General features: G+C 34.3%; 1 protein-coding gene across 1 annotated transcript; it reads left to right on the top strand.

The window, feature by feature from the left end:
• Nucleotides 1–485: 485 nt before the first annotated feature.
• LOC118267210 (CD63 antigen) lies at nt 486–20,451 on the top strand. Its single transcript, XM_035581051.2, has 6 exons — nt 486–614; nt 820–927; nt 1,608–1,799; nt 17,804–17,974; nt 18,999–19,226; nt 19,621–20,451. The coding sequence occupies exons 2-6, from the start codon at nt 862–864 to the stop codon at nt 19,684–19,686; spliced, it is 723 nt and encodes a 240-aa protein (XP_035436944.1). The 5' UTR covers nt 486–614; nt 820–861; the 3' UTR covers nt 19,687–20,451.
• The last annotated feature ends 20 nt before the right edge of the window (nt 20,452–20,471 follow it).

Genomic DNA, 20,471 nt, shown 5'->3' with positions numbered 1-20,471 from the left:
GAATCGAGTGGGGCTTAATGTTTATAACATCATAAAATCGTTAATGTTTATAACATTTTATCATTTAAATTAAACAGTGGCTATTAGCAATAATAAAAATGAGCGCCTGACAGATAACGCACCGCAGAAGCCCTAATGCCGCTGCGTTTTTGCTTATTGTTGCTATAATAATATGACTTTGCTAGCAAGTCTAGCTGCCGTGTGCTAGTTTTCTAGCTACATAAAAAAACATATAATGCAAATAGAAAATTTCAGTATTATTCAATTATTGAATGCATATAAAATATCTAAAGTAATCCTCCTAAATTGTAACATTTTCTAGAATGTTTCCTAAAAAATAGTTCATAGTATCGTAATTTTTTTTTATTAATAAATACTAAAAAAAATACTTTATTCTTATAATATCAAATTAATAAAAGAAAACATCATAAAATAAAAATAAAATCGATTGTATTCGATTTAACATTTTTTACTATGGCATGCCAATGTCGTGTGACTTTTCGAAGTTTTCGACATTGTATTTGGCAGGTTGGCAACACAGACATTCGCTATTCTCGGCGTAATCGGACGTCGTTTGTGTTGTATTGTTTTATCGCTCAAGATAAATTTTGGCGGTAAGCTTTGTTTTTAAATTGTCGGTTTCTTAATAAACGAGGAGTGCTAAAACAGCTATTTATAAAAAGTAATAAAATATACGTAAAGATTGCGTTGTGAGTGCGATCCACCTGTCCCGTGCCGTAACAACAAAAACTCAATCGATGTTTACCTTGCGCGACCGTATGGAGAGAAAGGAATTGAAATAAGTGTCTTTTGTTACAGATCTATTTTTCAAAAAACTAGATTAGAAGACAAGATTTCAAAATGGCTATCGGTGCAGGAATGTCGTGTGTGAAATATTTGCTGTTTTGCTTCAATCTTTTGTTCGCGGTAAGCATTTTTTTTTCTCTTGAAGGCTGTATCTGTGCCCGTGTTGTTCACCTTCGATTTTTTTCGAGTTAAACGCTTGGGCTACTTTATGCTGCAATGATAATGAATGTAATGATATACCTTACTGTTACAATACAGTTATAATGCGGTTGTTTTACGAAATGTATGAAAATATGTTGTGTAAAACATTTAGCACGCATTTTCAATGTACCCTCACACCGTTATGTTATGATGACTCATTGGCTTTCAAACAGAGATTTATTATTGCACAACTTTATTTATTTTGCGAAATCTCGCAAAGTTCAGAAAAAGTTCCAATTAAGTTGGTACTTATGGTATTTTAGAACATTCAGTTATTGTAGATCAAATAATTTAATCAAGGCCCAATTAAGAACTTGAACTACCCTTTGTAAAAAAAATTATGTTAGTGTATTTTAATTAGAACGATTGACATGTACCTTAGAAAGTCATCGCAATTATTTTCTAGATTAACTTCATAATAAACAAAACAAAAAGAGTATTTAATCACAAATATAAGTATTTATAAAGATAACACCAGTGACTATTTACTACGAAAATAAAACAATGTTCCACATTTAAAATATCTTTATTACCAATTTTATTAAGACCATAAATAATTTTCTAAGCTGCCAGCATTATAATAACAATTCTTTTTCTAGATCACGGGTCTTATAATCCTGATTGTTGGCATCAAATCAGAGATTAATTCTTCCCCGTACATCAACCTTACTGATGAGAACTTCTACACATCAGGACCCATTGTCCTGATCATCGTCGGAGTGATTGTGTTCATTGTTGCCTTCTTCGGATGCTGTGGTGCTGTCAAGGAAAATCACTGTATGATAGTCACTGTAAGTACATTCATACTTTTTCTAGATACCTCTTTTTGTGCTGTTTTTTTTTTTTATCTATGGTTCGGAGGTATGAAACCTTCTTTAGATTCTGTGATTCAGTTTTGTTAATACAAAGTTAATTATTTTACTTCACATTGATAAAGCTTTATAAATTATGTCATTATTGTTTTAACAAGTGAATTAAACTTCTTTTTCTTCTATTTAAAATACAATTAACTTATCAAAAAGCTACAGTAACAATAATGATTCCAAAAAACAACTGAAATGTCAGATGTGAACAAATATAAAAGTTTATTATCCAATGGGGCCCACATAAGTCCTAAAGGTTTCGTACAAACTCAGTTCTGATAAACTTCTGCTGACATATTCAATTGACAGCAGTGTTTCCTACTAATATTATAAATGCGAAAGTTGGTAGGTTTGTTTGTTACTCCTTCAAAACGGCTAAAGGGATAGAGGTAAAATTTGAAACAGGGATAGATTATGGCCTGGAATAACTTACAGGTCACTTAGTATCTCACAGGAACGCGGGCGAAGCTATTAGCAGAAGCTAGTGTTAAATAAATCTGAAATATAGATGATATAGCTACATTGTGCGTACAAATATAGGCGTAAAATGACGGTGGAGGAAATCCGGTGATTAGCATTAGCGCAATCACGTCACAATATAACTAACTTCAGATTCAGATTTATCATGAGTAATAAAATATGTTATTCATAAACTATTTATTATATTAAAAAGCTAGAAATATATAGTCTACTTTTATAGGTATGTTTCCAAATTAGGTCATATGCATATTTGCATAGGTTAGTACCTATTTACCTACCTACCTAGATATAATAGCTAGTTTATATCACAAAATACAACAAAATACCTAATGGAGTGAAATAATTTTAAACTAAATGCAACTTTAAATTCGACCAATAAACAAGTGATGATCAATCTGCAAAAACAAAATTTGGAAGATACATTCAAAGGACCCTTTAACTGCCGAATTGTGTCCCCTAATCACTGGCAAAGGCAACAGAAAAGCCTAACATAATTTTCACGGCGCTACAAACACCCCTAAACTCAGACTCCACCATGAGTGGCAATTTATCGATCGAGCGGTACCACCGCACCTATTGTTCTGCAAATACCATTAGCGGAACGAAAGGCGTGAAGGACGGCTCGTAGCAGATATGAGCTGACTTCCTACTCATGCAACCGGATTCCGTGTTATACTACATTTTCTCCATGGCTCGATTCTCGATTACTTGTAATCGATACTATCCTTGAACTATGCTGCAGTTTGATGTTCTCGAATGATCTCGTTTAGATCTTGATCGTTATTTGAAACGGAGTAGGATAATGATCTCCCTTATGACCTATATTAAGAGCTTTTTTGGCGGTAGACCATATATTTGGCTACTAGATCAGAGATAGAATTTTCACATGCAAGAAGCATTTGCACCTTAGAAAATGTATCTTTACCATTTGCATTGCACGCTCTGTGCCACCAAAAATTTTGTATTTGAATAAATACTGTAAGATACTCACAGTTGTGACTGAAATACGAAAAAGTTAGTTACTAAAAATACTCAACAGTTGCTACATCATAGGAAATAAATATTTAAATTAAATATCTCTCAGCATCTCTCTCATCTAAAGCTTCATTGTATCATGTTCCTAATTGCCAAAGGCGCTTCACAAAATCATTTTCTAAACGTCTAGCACCAACAACATACCGAACGTACATTTATGTCGAAGTTACTTAAAATTCAAATCGTGATACACGTACGTCGCTTACTTAACTCGATACATACATCAAGCTACATAGAATACTTCAACTTAATATACTTACTTAGGCGTCGGTACGACACTCAAATACCAGTATACCCGCATTTCTTTGCAGGATATAGGACCTACTATCGCAACGAATATCGATCTTCACCTGCTTTATGTATTATACACCAGAATGATAATAAACTTTAAAAATAGACTAAAAAGAAATAAGAAAGAAACGCGTTTGTTAATCTTATAGTTAATAGTTTCTTAGTAAAAGCTTGATGGCTGGAATCTGGAATTTGTTTGGTGTACGGCAGTTCATTGTTTTGAAATGCTAGAGTGCTATTCACCTCTGCCCGACTCTGCCTATCTCTTCGCCCTCAGAGTAGCGTAGTACTTAGAATAAATCAACTCTGTACATACTTATCTAAAAAAGAATTCATACGAGTAAGCATTTCCTTCTGTGTGAACATCGATATCAAAATTGCTAACTCGGAATATTCTGTGCCCGGAATAACAACTATTGGAACGCACTAATAGAGCAGTTGCATTTAATATTGAACAATATTCGATCAATCAATAAGTATGTGTACAAAGAAAACATTCATTTGATTACTAATAATCACGAGGTTAAAATGTGCAATGTTTCGAATGAGTAACTAAGAACCGCAATGTACATAGGTAACTACTGCAGCTACGTTCGTAGTTAGTCAACAAATAATACGTACATTGACTCTAAGATATAATTTTATTTTATAAACTCACTGCCGTTTTAATCAACTCTTTAAATAGGTTCAGATGTTAAATTAAGACGTCTACTGTCTTTAAACATTACAATCATGATTATGTTTATGAGATCAAACATATTTTGTAACTTCGGTTGTGTTGTAACATGTAAAATGTTCAAAACAAGTTCAACGAATTGAGATGATTCATTTAAATATCATATCAATTATTCTGAACGCAATGTCAAAACAATAATCGAATGATTGACGTTACTCATCTGTATGTTTATTAAGAATTTTTCATACATCTATTAAGTCTTCTCATCTCCAAATGTTTACGTAGAACGTTTCACCAAATTAACATGCCTACGAATTTAGGTCCCGAGAGCTACTAAACGGAACAATTTGCTCGTTTAGCAAGCATTCACAACACAATGTGGTACAAATTGCATTTTTATTACATAACTAGGCACTAGTGGCCATCATATGACTGCAGTGCAAAAACGCCAACTTGTATGGACAGCTGGTTTGTAGGCGTAGCTTTGACGTGTCATTTCTAGAAGTCTACATTACTAACATATTTAAGGTAAGCGTTCACAGGCCCCCATCGTACGCCGTATAACGTCAACAGTACGCACCGCATGTAGGCATTGCTGATGATACGATGCGGATCAGTGGACGCAGTTGTATGAGTTTCTATACAAGACAAACTAAAATCCGTTGCGTGCGGTGCGTGCGATGCATACGATGCGGGCCTGTGGACGCGTACCTTTAAACATGGGTTACCCAATTTTGCTTGTGTGTCCACTAGTTTACTTTTGAAGAAATTAGCTAGTGTTTACTAATTGGATACGCTATTTAGCTTTATTGTATTTGTACAAATGTTACTTAAAGACCTTAAGATACCATATATTTGTGACGTATCCTCTCTTAATGCGTCTTCTCGTGTCCTATTACTATATTATGTATTATGAAATAACAGTTACGCGCGTGCTTGGCCTAGATAGAAAGTATCAATACCGTGGTTGCTCTGTGTGTTATCTTCATTCGATTTGGTAGCACATAAGCCATTGCGTGTAAGATGAATAAATAATGAATCAATCACCATTCATTATTAAATAATTGGAATCGTAATGTTCCGATGTCCACAAATGTAACAACGACCTTCAAGAAAAGAGCGTATTCCTTTTTTAAAAGGGCGTCAACGCATCTTTGATTCTTCTGGTGTTGACGGTGTCCAAGAGCGGTGCTGATCGTTCACCATCAGGTGACACGTCTGCTCGCTTACCTACTATTCCATAAAAAAAGAAAGAAAACAACCAATAAAAGCAACGTACTAAAGTACTCATTTATGGGGCAGCCCTGCGTCCGCGGTCAATTGACCAAGATGAAGTCAACCTGCGACCTTTGACACAACTGTCGTCTCATACAGTTAAATGGCCACATCCTTTTCTACTTAAGCAACCAGCTATTATACCTCTGTTCCTAATAGACCAAGATTTTTCTACTAAATCGTGTAGGTTGAGTATTTTTGTAGGCGTCCCAACAGAGGTCGTTACTCCAAAATATAGGTTGATCTAATAATACTACGCTTTGTTTAATAGCCAATGATTTTAGTGTTAATGAGCCAAGCTCATTAATGACTGTATTGTCAGTCGTAATACTAGTAGGTAGTTGTTAGTGTTGGGATGTACTGGAGTAACGATAAATCAAGTTTTTTTACAGGTATTGTTGTAGGTGCTCTTATATTTTATCTTATAGGATCTAAAATTATAGCATGACAAAACTATCGTAATCATTAACTTCTATAATCAAGTATTTTATATGTACCAATGTACCATCATACATATGACTATACATCGTTCATAGCAATGATTGGAAGCGAGGTTTAATTGTGCGGACAAGCGGATGTTATTAGCTAATTCATCATATCAGTGGCGAACTGGCGATGTACTGGTTTGTTGAACCACGCTCCGCTAGTGGCTTCCATCGGAAGTACTAAGTTATAAACTGTCTACTGTGCCACTGTCCAACTGAACTGTTTTGGTTTTTGCAACAATGTGGGCTATTTCGCGTCTGCAATTAAGTTTTTAAAGTAAATGAGACCTGAACATCAGGCTTAACTTCGAATCAATTGTACTAAGTATTGGCAAGAACCTCTTTCGAATTCAAAGCATTTTAGCAAACCCTAAATCAAAAGCTGCAAAAAAATTGTGTAGATTAATGTTAATTGTTCAGCAGTGAGGAGCAGATTTATAGTTTTATTTATAATTCAGTTAAGTTTTTTTTTTATAACAAATGAATTTATTATTGTTATAAGGTATGATGGGGTTGACATATCCTTGTTGGACAAAAACCCCAAAAAATTAAATAAAATAAAGATTAAAAAAAAACCTCTTTCGGAGTTTTGAGTGAAGGGACCTAGAATTATATAATAATGTATTGCTGTTCGGTAGTCTCGCTAAAATTTGAAAACGGCTGGAACGATTTTGCAAAATTTGGCCTTATTCGGTTGGTAATTTTGGTCCAGGTAAGGTATTGAAGATGAGAAAAACATGTTTGAGGCGGTACGAAGTTTGCCGTGCCAGCTAGTCACTTATAAATAACACGCAAAAGAAAGTTGTTACATGACAAACAAAAAAACAATTCAAAACAAATGACGTCACTACTACGTTCATTATCGCCAGAAATCTAGAATACTAACAAAGATCTGTGTCACAACATAACACGGGTAGTTTAGTGCTATCTTATCTTTCTGTTTTCCCTAACAATTACTACTAGAAATTACATATAGGTTAGCAATATAAATGATGAATAATGGCACCTAACTGATTGTAATACATGATATTACACGCACGGAAATAATTACATGGGAAATGTATTTCCCCAACTATTATAAGGAAGCGCTGATGACACCCACATCAACAACCTTTTGTCCCGAAACTTATCTATAGGACAATGGGCACTCTTTGCTAGTTTACATAAGAGAGTTAATAAAAGAAAGCTGAAAGGTATCTGATAAGGAAGAATGGAAGAATTAGACATTACATCAACTTCTATTAACATCACAACATACATGCAACGTCAACGTCACGCCTTTTATCACCAAAGGGGTGCAGAGGTGCATCTGCACATTACAGCAATAGGTTCACTCCTATTACATGAGACTAACATAAATGGTAAAAGTGGGTGTACATTGTATACTATAAATATGAATCAATATTATCGACTGCCGATAACAACAAAAGGCAGAAATTGTTTCGATTTCATAATAAAAACTGATTCCAGTGCCAAATTACAGTAACAAAAAATATTTATACAAAATGAACGCGATTAAAACAATGCGCGGACGTGATATTCAGATAACGAAGTAATTTGTACAGTACGGTTACAGTTACTCGTATTCTCGTATACAGCCCTATTACAGTGACCACTGGAATTTCCTGTTCGTTATTAACACAATTACACAAAAACTCAGTAATTAATTGCTTGCCGGTTGACGATTTAACTCGGTTGATGATTTGATTAAGTAGGGTTTGCGGAATGATTTTGTTCACAGCTTAAGTCTTTGACTGCTAATAAAAAACTGTTGAATGCAAATCTTCCGCTAACGTCGGTCGCCGGTGATCGTCACGGCGTTCAATGTGTTAACCTAGTAATTGTTGTGGATTAGGTAGTTCTTTGGGGTAGTCTAACATTATCTTGTTTGTTTCTTGAAGGACATATTCACCAATGATTACAAAGGCATGACATGACTTTTCATAAATGAAAAAGGTTACTAGAATATGCAATTTGTAATCGATTCTTTTCTATATCGAGACAATTTTGAAATAAAAACTCTTGAAAGAACAACAGCACCAGTTAAACAAGCTGCTCATTCTATAAATAGTTTATGTTTATTATTTGAGGAAAGCAGTGTTGCTGGAAATGAGAACAAATTAATCACGAATGTAAATCATTCCACAAGCAATATTTTTTCTACACAATCCGATATCAGTCTGTGTCCCAAATACTAAGCCTGTTGTTAATAAGATGTCAGAAACATTACTTGGCAAGGTTGGATAGAAATATTGGAAGCGAAGAGTTTGTTAACCCTAGTGGGAGACCCTGCTTTTGGCGTTTGTAGGCTAGCACTCTTAGTACTAAGTTTAACTATCGATTTCTTCTATTTTAACCGATGACTTCAAAGGGAGATTTAATTTATTCACAAGTTGTATCTTATAAATGTGGAAAATTGTGTAATTGCTTAGGTTGCCTACTAGCAAAAATTAAATAATTTTGAATAGTATATCAATCTGTATAACAATATCTCATTACATTCGATAGAATGACGTCAAAATATAAATTCTGGTATTATTTTGCCAGTAAATATATTAATAATGTATGATCTCGATATATTATTGGTTTTATTTCAGTAAATATAGACTTACGTATTTTTGATTCTATGAATTAATTAGGTCAAGATTTGCGTAATCGTTCTGCAACTTTTTAAATAATTATTAGATTAAATTCTCTGCTAAGGTCGGTTCTAGTGACCCCCTTTGGCTTTTAACGTATTAATGATAGGACTCAAGCTCATGCCATGCTCTGATAAACATAAGGTATAAAATAAAAATGCTACAGGCTATACCCTTATTACCTAGAGCTAATAAAACATGGCTGGCTGGTAAACCGTAAAATACTAAATTATTAACGGTACCTTAAAGCTGGGTAAAGCTTTATTGACAACAGACAAACAATTTTAATACCTGTCAACAAAAACATACGCCTTACTTTTCTTTGACAATAGTTATAATGAAAAGAACCGTATCATTGCATGTTTTGCTAACATTAAACCGTTTTACTAATTTACCCTTGCGCTTTGTGCAAGGGATCTTATCACCAGTTCACTGCAATCTGCCGGCCACTCACCTATACTACATAGCCATGTAAATGTTTTTTTTTTTTATTTATAAATGTATGAAACATGAGTCAGTGTCTGTCTACCTATCATATCTCTGTTTTATGTGTGTTACAACAATGTATTTGTATTAATGTTTTATCTAGATAGGAGAAATGGAAAGTTCAATTGGTTGGTCATTTATCTGGCTTTTTCCTTTTATGATAAACTAAGTTCTATCTACCTTTTATATTATTGTTTCAGTATTTTGCATGTAGCTGCTAGCATTTGTTAAAAAACATGATACGCTGTCTGTGACTTCTTGACCTAAAATATCATATAAATGTCTGGATAATTTATTTGCTATCTGACGCTTGGAAATAACCAACTTCTAGACTTCCAGTCGAATAAAGATAGTAGTCGAAACATCTCGCAACTGTTTGTGCACAATTTTATCTTCTGGTGTACAATAGAGGAATTAATTGAATTCAATAATCCTCCCAGTTTCCCCATACATACGTACCTACATACCTATCTACCAACCAAAAAACGTTATCAAAATGTAAATGTTAAATATCCGGCTATAGGAACAGTTTGATAAAATAAAATTGAAATATCAATATTTTTAAATTACACTTTGATTGAAGCCAAACTTCTGAGACCAGTTGGTAAGTTCAGATGAACTGACAGACTCACAGACAATTCGCGTTCGTAATTACACAATAATTTATACTGAAGGCCTGTTTTATTATCAGATACGTGAGTCAGTTTGCTTTAAAAATATCCTGCTATTGAATCATTAGTCGTATTGTGTGGTGATGGCCTCTGAAATGTTTGTATTTTTGTTACACTTTCTATCCGCTATAAATACAAAAGTGTTGCTGAGCGCGTACCGCGAAAAAAACAAGAAAATAGTTAAAAAGCTAACGTAGAAAACCATATTGTCCATTGACATTTGGTATTAGGCTTTCGATTTTCAATTCGACAAGCCTGTTAAATACTATTTTATTAATAAAAATGCAAATGGTGGTGGTCAGTTTTCTGGTGTCTGGTTATGACAATGCATTCAACCCCTGCCACAGGTTAAAGATGGGTGTATTGTCCGCTCTCCTGTCGACACGTGGAGGGGGAAATAAGTGGGGCATTGTATTGTATTGTTTATTCTTATTAAAATACCTCAGCATTAACATTATTTACTCTAAATGCACTGTTTATCAGACGCATGAGTCAGTTTGACTTCAATATGTAGGTGTCTCGCTATCAAATCATTTGCAAATGTAGACAATCAAAATAATGGAAATAGGGACTTTAATAAATACGCAGTAACTACGCAGTTACAGGAAAATACCGATTTATATGAGTAATTTTAAAATATGTACCTAAAATAGACTATTGCTAAGCGAATAAATACGTCAATTTCAATAGATACTTATTTTGCACAGGAGTGTTTGTTAAAGGTTTTGCTTCATCATAAATTAAAAATCTACCGTTACACTTGTCTGCACCACCCTGCGGTTGGCTGGTAGAGAATGCATTCGGCATTAGGCCCGTGTTGTACATAAAGTGTTAATATATACAAATAATGCAATTAATAAAACTTTTTATATTTGCGACTTCAGAAGTATAAAACAATTACTGTATGTATTAGTTACAATGTATCAGAAGTGAGAAGAACTTAGTTGATTAAGCTTACACTATATCATTCTTAAGTTGCCTGGCTGACTCAATCTCCAGTCTGACTGCTGTTCTGATAATGTAAAGGTCGTATGGTCAATCGCATAAGCTAAGAACAGAATGATAAGTAAGAGCTGTTTTTAAACAATACTGTTATTTTATAAAGTTCTTACAAGAAACTCTTGTTTTATACTCTCACGAATAGACGCTAATTTTACCCAAATGATTTGTAACAGGTAGTTGAATATATAAATATAGACCCTTAGGTACCGAATTGCCTATCTGGTTGCCGGTGCTCAGACTCGAAAAGCAGGAGTAGTAACAGGGTGGTTTTTGGATGATTTTCTCCCACTTGAAAAAAAATACTGATATGAAATCTATTCTGTTTACTTTTACCCTATCGTTTTTTGAAAAATTGAAGAGATCAACATATAAACCGAGAGACTTTCACTGCTGAACATATTATATTATGTGGACTTCGTCCACTGACTTCCAGAGCGGTTGAGATAGACAACTGACTACTGTTAACAACTTAACATAATTTTAACAGTATTTTATTAAAGAGTTGCAAATATCAATATTTGCATAAATAAAACTACATACAATGAAACGTGCCAATCATACTTCATAGTGCTGCATGGAATGCATAAAATTTATTTAGCTTGGACGTGACTCCACTTAGTTCCGGTGTACTCAGCTGTTTCAAAATACTATACATGTGTTAATTAATGGTTTATGCAGTAAATAGGTTACTCTGAATAGAAACATGGTGGACCATGTCTTTTAAAACTTTGAGGACAGGAGATAAAGTAAAAATGGAAGATACGACTACTCTATTATGTTCTTAGTAAAAAGATTCACATATTATTGAATAGTTCGTATCATAGAGATTTGAGGTGAAACTACACAAAATAATACTCAATAATGATCCTACGAACTAAACAACCAGAAAGAACTTCAAACAAGTAGCCTGTGAGACAATGGTCATGAATAATTCTTCACAATGTCATACACATACATAAATTCTTACCATACTACGTACATTAACTGTTATCACCTTCTTAACAACTCGAATGACCGTCCATTTCTCATCATTAAACTGCGCAAAAACGAACGCTTGGAAAATTATCTATATATTAATACGTGATGCAAAAACTTTGGACCGCTTTTTACGAAAATTGCGCGGACGTAGGAGCATAAAATTTGGTACACTTATAGTTTATGTGTAGGAGAAGTGCAAAACGCTAATATTTTTCAAAAATAATGCTTATAAAGTACATTAAATCAATAAATAAAACATTACACACACATGCATAGTTTCTGATCGTATTTGACAAAACGTCAAAATCGATAGACATTGCGATGATATTGACGTCTCATATGAATAGAGTTTTATAAAAGAGTTTGTTTGAGTTTGAGTTAAATAAAAATTATCCTTGAACGTATGTTAAGTGGTATTGTAAATTAAATCGTATATGGTTGAATTTCAACCACTAGGCGACCACTAGTTTATATAAATAGAAAAAAAATCCAGTTATCGAAGTAGGTCGCTCTAAATGTGATTCTGTTCGCTAATAAATTAATTAATGAAAGCTTTTACAGCAGTAAGTACTCGACATGAGTTCGCCATTTTCTCCCAGTGGGGTGTGCAAGATAAAATGTTAGTTATATTAAAACGGGTCAACCAAAAACATGATTTAGCTGCGACCTTGCTTTGAGCGATAACGGTCAAGCACCGGCTGTACCGATTGTTCATGCTAATTTATGTTTTAAAACTAGTCAAAGTAAATTTTTTAATGGGTAGGTACAGAACTGAGACAATGATAAGACATGAGAATCTTAAATTCCAGGAATGACAAAGTAAAGATAAACGGACTTATTACTGTTTTACCGAAATCATTAAAAAAGGACTAGGATGTGGTTTGAACTCGGTAATTATAACCGGTATCCTAAGTCATCAAATCAATTGTGCTCTCCACATCATTTCACATTAATTCTGTGCTAAAATCATGACGTCAACAGTCCACATAATATCCCCTTTCACCCAACCATCGTCAAAAATAAATCAAAAGCGAAATTTTCCTCATATTTCTTTGTTAAGTAAAGTGGCGCTTGTCGTACCAGGATAATTACAGGTTTAATTAATTTAACAGCATCGCCCCACTCGACCTTCTTTCACGAGTTTCATCGAATAAATGATATAGACGCAAGCACATCAACCTACTCCTTTTTGTCAAGTTTCTTTAGTGTATTTTCAACTTTATTACGAAGGCATAAAGCTAAAATTCTTTTAAGAGGACTGCTTGTACTGTAAATCCTCTCACACTTTCAAATCGCAGTTCTTAGAAACTAAGTATAAGTAAAGAATTGCACGTGCACATGTCAAAAACTGGTTTCCAAACGGCGTTTTCCTTGTCCAATTTACCTGTTCAAACTACCAAAGGTTAATTTTGTATCTCATTTAGATTTTTGGTTGAACCTAAGTAATATTTCTGACGCAATCTTACAACTGTAGAATTCAGAATCAACAGGAAAATAAGATCACGTGTTATTTAGCATCTTTAAAATAGGATGTTATTCATCTGCCCTCTACTCCACGATCAAGTTTACGGTTTTTTGATTCATATATTTTCATAAGAATCCAATAAACATAAAACATATGTCTTCTAGAATATAATTTATAGATTTAATCTGCTAACTATAATATACACAGATCTCAGTCTATACTCGCCACTTTTATATAAAACATCTATAAAAAATACATAAAATCATCATCGAAACGCTCCACAATAAAATCCATGAGTATAGTTGGTTTAAAATTTAGAGTGACATGTATTTTTAGACAAATAGGTTAATAGGACGTTTTAGAAGCCCCGAAGCCCCACGTTAAGGGGCTGCGGCGTAGGAATCAATAACCGATTTGTGTTGTGACGGAAACAGATAAGATAGTATCGTACTGCGCTTAATGGAAAATATTATTGATGCTACATTTATCGTGTAGAACATGTGCGTATTAACAACTAAAAACAGCACATACCAGTTGACTTAAAAGGCAACACGAGTATTAAACAGGTTCGTAAATCGGACAAATTAGCGTGTTTCAGTTTCGCATTACACAATAATCAGCAGCCAATGAGCTGTGCAGTGTCAGTTCATCTTTTGCGTTCCGTTGTTTTGCGGTTAGCTCTTTCATATCTGATCCGCAGCTCACCATCAGGTGACTCGTTTGCCACCTATTCCATAAAAAAAGCTGCGGACTATCTAGCGGGTTTACCGGGGCTCCAGCTCGAAAAGCAGGAGTAGGAACGGGGTGGTTTTTAGTCAGTAAGAGTCTGACACTCCCCTCGCCTCGCCCAAGGCGGGAGAAGTCATTGGATGATTTTCCTCCTTAAGAAAAGACTATTATACCTGTTATTTATTTTTTATCGTTTGAAATGATCAAAATATTTGTTTGTAATCTATAGTTAGGTTTTATCTGAGATCCTAATCTACTAGAGATTAGGATCTCAGATAAAACCTCAAACAAAGATGATTTTCCCCACCGAAAAAAAAGCTCTTTCATATAACATTATGGGACTTGCTATTTTTTATTATTATTTATTAATCTGTTACATAAGTATACAAATTTTCACATATTTTACAGAGTAGGTTCCTACATATCAGGTAAGTATTTACTTCCACCATTCTCCAATATAAGACTTCAGTTATCCTTCAATTGTGAAAGGAATATTGAATGCATAACTGATTCGTTTCCGTGTTTGCCATAATTAGACACACTTATCAAGGAAAATTAAACTAAAGATATAAAAATAATTACTACCTTGTTAGTCAGATATTTTTATTTTTTATAGATATATGTACTAGGTTTCTAGGTTAGGTGTGATTAAGTTTTACGTTTAAGTAACGGAATCTAGGATTTATCGCACTTTCAGGACCATATCCGAGTCCTATGTATTGAATTCATAAGACTAACTAACGAAAGATAAAGAAAGGCACTGAGTGTCTGTATAAAAGGATAGCGTTGTTATAAATGTATTAATCTGAAATTGTAAACAATACGCAGAATTGTAATCTCTCCCAGACATTGTTTTATTTAGAGTGCACTGCACAGCCCACCACTTGTGTCTGTTATGTTAACGCATGTCGGATAATGTTTACCTGAGTGCCAAGCACGAATAATGCCATATATAGATAATGCCAGTACCCTTACTACGAGTTTGTTTTACGTTTAAAGTAATCGAAACGAGAGCGCGTTCGGTGCTCTGATTGGTTGGTTTATTCGAGCCGGTCAATCAGAGCGCCGAACGCACTCTCGTTTCGATTACTTTAAACGTAAAAGTAACTCATTCTAAGGTTACTGATTGTAACTGACATAATAACGGTGCACACTCTCATTGACTAAAATACACGAATAATTACGAAAATATTCTTAACTTAGATGTTACACAGAGATATACATAGATTCACGTGCTTTTACTGGCTCATAAATCTAAAACAGTTGGGAACATCGTAACGTTAGTTTTTTATATCTTTGAGAGTTCATCTGTACTCAACAATCGTGAACAAATTACTATTTTGCGTAAACATGTATTTCATGAAGACGCGTTAAATGAGATTGCTGAAGGCTCATTAAAATGTTCAACGTTTTAAGATGTTAATATAAGATGACGATGATGACATTTTGTTTTTAGGGTTCCATAGCCAAATGGCAAAAAACAGAACCATTATAGATTCGTCATGTCTGTCTGTCTGTCTGTATGTCCGTCCGTATGTCACAGCCATTTATTGTGTTATTTGGTCAAGCAAGTAAGTGTACCATCCACGATAAGTAATAATATTTCTCAGGTGATTTTAAGATACTCAGTAACAAGCCAGACAATAGGCACAGGCACACTACCAGACCACAATTGCAAAACATCGCAGGATTTCCTCATGTAAAGCAGCATAGGTACCCTATATACAACCTCTAATGTACCCTATGTTTCACAAATAAATACTTTGACGACATGACTTTGACATCTATTCACAAAATAACTGAAAACTTTCCACTCTCATCAAACCTTTAATGAATTCACACTTGTTCTCAATAAACCAACCGTTCAACATTAAATAAATTGTTTTTTAAACGTAATTTATTGAAAACTGAGAACGCATTTAGTATGTAAACACAAGTAATGTGCGCTCGTGCAAAGAATCTAAATAAGTAAATATAGTCATCGACCAATGTGGTGTGGACTGCCAAGTAGCGTCAATCACTGATTAGACATTTATCAGAAGTGCAAGTCACAGAACAACAAAAAACTTATTTATAAAGAATTTAAAAACAATACCAAATGCTATCTAATATTTTAAACTCTTGTTAAATTACTTACATATTACATACAATTATGTAACAATAGATAATATTTAACCAAAACCATAGTAATATGGTGATAACAGATTATGTCGATACTTAGATAATATGGTGATAAATAATACTTAGATAATATGGTGATAACTCAGGAAACGTCTGTCCTTACGCAAAAACTACAGAATAAAAAAATGCAATTTGGACATGCTAACTGATCTAGAGCGTTATAGAATGAGAACCATCAGACCACCACAGATGGGGCCCAGTACTACCTATCGGAAAAGCAGGAGTAGGAACGGGGTGGTTTTAAGTCAGTAAAAGTCTGACACTCCCTCTCGCCTCGCCCAAGGCGGAAGAAGTCATTGGATGATTTTACCTCTCAAAAAACGGGAATGTCCTAAATTAATTTATACGTATGATATTTTTATCCTTATGACACAATTATTTCGTAGTAAAGTGGAGCGTTAGTTCATAATAACTAGAGTTACATGCTGGCTAAAGAGGCCATAGCTTTAGATTGTCTAGATAAACAACAAACAAAGAACAGCAATTGTTGTATCTAGGACAATCAGATGCGTCACTCTGTGGTACTTAGGTACCTACATGTCGTCAGTTTCGTCACTACACATGCCATACAAGAGAACTCAGCCTGTAATCAACATGTTATTTTTGTGGCTTAATCATAGTACTTTACTTTCTGTAAATTGGTACTGAAACATCAAATTGTGTTTATTTTTATATATGACTATGCTGATGTTCGCGGCTTTGCTCGCGTGGATTACTGATGTTGTGACTTGGGTTTTGGAAAATAAAAGCCTAAGTTATTCCTTAGTAAATCAGCTACCTGCCAATAAAAGACCCGTCAAAATCGGTCAAGCCATTTCAGAGATTAGTCGGAACAAACAGACGGACAGAAAATAAAAAAATGTCTTTGATATAGTAAAAAGCGGTTATTTTAATATTACAAACATACACTCCAATTTTATTTATTAGTCTAGAATTCTAGATCTCGATAAAAACGTCTAATGTCGCGTGATCTATAAGTATTTCTTCTAGTCATTATTTCCTAACTGCATTTTCATTGGATTCATGGTTACCTAACAAGCGATTGTTTATTAAATAAAAATCGTTTTATAAAGCATAGACCATTTAACATAGGACAATAACAATAATGATAAAGAAAACGGATTTAATATTCCATTGATATAATTATAGAAATCGAATATAAATAATTGCAGATTTATTAAACTATCGAGAATCGATTGCGTTACCGACAACACTGGAAATAATAGCATGAAACCATTTCCTTAGTTTTCATATTATAATATCGAAAAACTATAATGAATTGTCTATTTTTGCCGACTCCAAAAAAGGAGGAGGTACTTAGTTCGGATGTTTGTTCACCAATGTAATCAGTATCTACTAATATGGCAGATTATATGTTATGTATTTAAAGCCCATTTATAAAGAAAATATCCTTGTTTTTGCCAGTATCGTTGGTCTAATTGGGATTTGCCATGTTTGTGTACCACAGAATAGAATTCAGTTACAAAACCCCCATTCTTCACAATACTTTAGTCTGATGTATCACATTTTCCATTACAGTTCTCTGTGTTCCTGCTGATCATCTTCGTGGCCGAGATGGCTGTCGGCATTGCGGGCTACATGAGACACCAGGACCTGGAGAACTCCATAGTAGACCACCTGAACAAGACCATCAAGGAATACCCCACTAACAAGGACGTCGCCAAGACCTTCGACATCGTGCAGACTGATGTGAGTTAAAAGTTTACACTAACAATAACCTCAGAAATCTTTATAATACTTTGTTGAACTTGTAACAAATTGTTTGGCAATCACTCTTGGCGCTTGTGAATTCGTGGCACGAGGCGAACGAGGGAGTGAATGCAGTGATAGTATATTTTTTTGCCCTTCATCACGCCTTTTATCCTGGAAGGGGTAAAGGTGTACAGTACGCACTGCACAATGTACACCCACTTTTCACCATCTGTGCTATAAGTCCCATGTAAATGTGCAGTGATAGTAAGTTAATTAAAATTACACCTACTTACATTTACGTGACTACATCGTTAGTTGACTGCCCAACAAAGGGATTCCGAGTTTGATTTTCGGACTGAACAAAGTACTGTTTGTAGTTTTATTCCGTCTTTTGATCATTTTCGTAGCATTTGCTTCATGTCAATAGCATGACTAGCGAAAAGTGATTAATATTGATACTACACCATGAGGAGTCAGTGAAGCGAAGCGAAGAAACCATTTTTCTTCACGATAGACAAAATTTTATAGTTTGATATCAATTTATAATAGGCGTTAGTGTTTATTTTTTTATGTGATGACTAGTAGTACTCTACAAAAGAATGAGTTGGCTGACCTGCCTCTGTACAATGTTAAAAATAGTGATCTCAGACCGCGCAGGCGTGACTAATTCCGTTGTCAACAGTAAGCAAGCGTGGTTTAGGGGATTCCTTTGTGTGCCTAGTCATTAGCAGGTAATACCTACTCGTAAATTGGTCACACAACTCATATACACAAAACTATGTAGTTTGTATAATATTTTTGTTTCTACTGTATAAAATTAACTTAAAAATTAAGAATTGTTTTGATAAATCATGACATTAATCACCATTAAAAACGAAAATTTATCTTAAAAATAAAAATACGTAGAAATCAAACCTAATAGTACCGGAGATAAATTCACAAAATGAGATATTAACGAAATGATAAAGATTTTGTGGAACTGCCAAACAACACCTACTAATTTCTCAATTCTCGTTTCCAGTTGCAATGCTGCGGTATCTACGGCCCCGGTGACTGGGCTGCCAACAACATCACCACCCTGCCCAGCACGTGCTGCTCAGGCCAGGAGATCACCAGCGGAGTGGCTGCCCCGTGCACTGAGACCTCTGAACACTTCCACAAAGACGGCTGCCTGAACAAACTCGTCGCTTACTTTAAGGATATCGCTATGGTGCTCGGTGGCGTGGGCATAGGAGTTGCTATTGTGCAGGTAATTATTGTTTGTTTTCTGAACGTAGAAATTAAAAGCAATGAAATTAGGAATGTAGATGAAATGAAAGAGGTATGCCAAAATCGTATCATTTGGCGTTCCATTGTCTCAGACTAATCGCCTACCCTGATATGTATGTATGTCCAAACGCAAGCTTTAGTTTCATTTGCATAGTATATCAAACTGACTACTTAGTCGTACTTAAGTACTTCAGTTTGTTGGGAATCGACTCTTTGTAAGAAGTGTAACGTTATACAGTCTATCGAATCTTTAGAATCAAACTAAAAGCAGTGGTTAGTCATGGTACATTCAATGCACGATAAATAATGTATACTTTATTCGTGTTTACGCAATATAAATAAATACTAATGCTATTGTTTTCTTTCTGTTCCAGCTGCTTGGAGTTATATTCGCGTGCTGTCTCGCTCGCTCCATTCGTAGCCAATACGAAACCGTATAAACATTTACAACGGTATTTTTCCATTTATATAGATTTTAGATGTAATAGCAGTGCCCAATATTTTCCACAAATACCTACATTTTTTTTATTTTACTAAGTTGTGAGTAAGTACACCTTAAGATGTCGAGTCTATGTATATTTTGAAATAATTTATTTTATTATTGTTACTACAGATATTTTGTTTATTTTATTGTAAGATTTAAATGTTATCAATCTTCGTAAATGCTTAAAATATCAGTAACAGGAGGTACTGTGTATACTTATAAAAGCGTGTAGTTTTTAAACTTTGCCATATGTATTTGCAAGTGATGGAGTGAAAAAGCACAATGCACAGATTTTCTTGAAAGTTCACCATGAAGTGTGCTCAGTGTAGAAGACTGATTTTTCGAATAGAAATGGATACATTACGCCAAAACCTTTATCGGAACTTCCTACTTTTTATACTTACCTAAATCTCAATTCGATTTTGTAGTAGTGAATCATTATTGTACCCTTTACTATTCATAAATATGTAACCAATGTAGAAGTGGTGCACATTTATTGTATTACATAATTATATTATTCGATTTGTACGATTCGTTTGTTGATTAGACGCAATGTCAGGAACATGGCGCGATCTCTATGGGTGTTTGCCACTTCCAAAACCAATCGCCTGAATTATTTATAAGGATTGCATCTAATTTAAAAACGGAATATTAGATCTTTGTAACGTTTGGAAGTGTTTCTAGTTGGTGTATATTTATAATAAAATCTGCATTATTCAAATCTGAGTTTCATTCAGGAGT

The sequence above is a fragment of the Spodoptera frugiperda genome, chromosome 23, assembly GCF_023101765.2.
Source record: "Spodoptera frugiperda isolate SF20-4 chromosome 23, AGI-APGP_CSIRO_Sfru_2.0, whole genome shotgun sequence".
Classification (NCBI taxonomy): Eukaryota; Metazoa; Arthropoda; class Insecta; order Lepidoptera; family Noctuidae; genus Spodoptera; species Spodoptera frugiperda.
The sequence above is the reverse complement of the archived record's forward strand: the minus strand, read 5'-3'. Positions and strand labels throughout refer to the sequence as shown.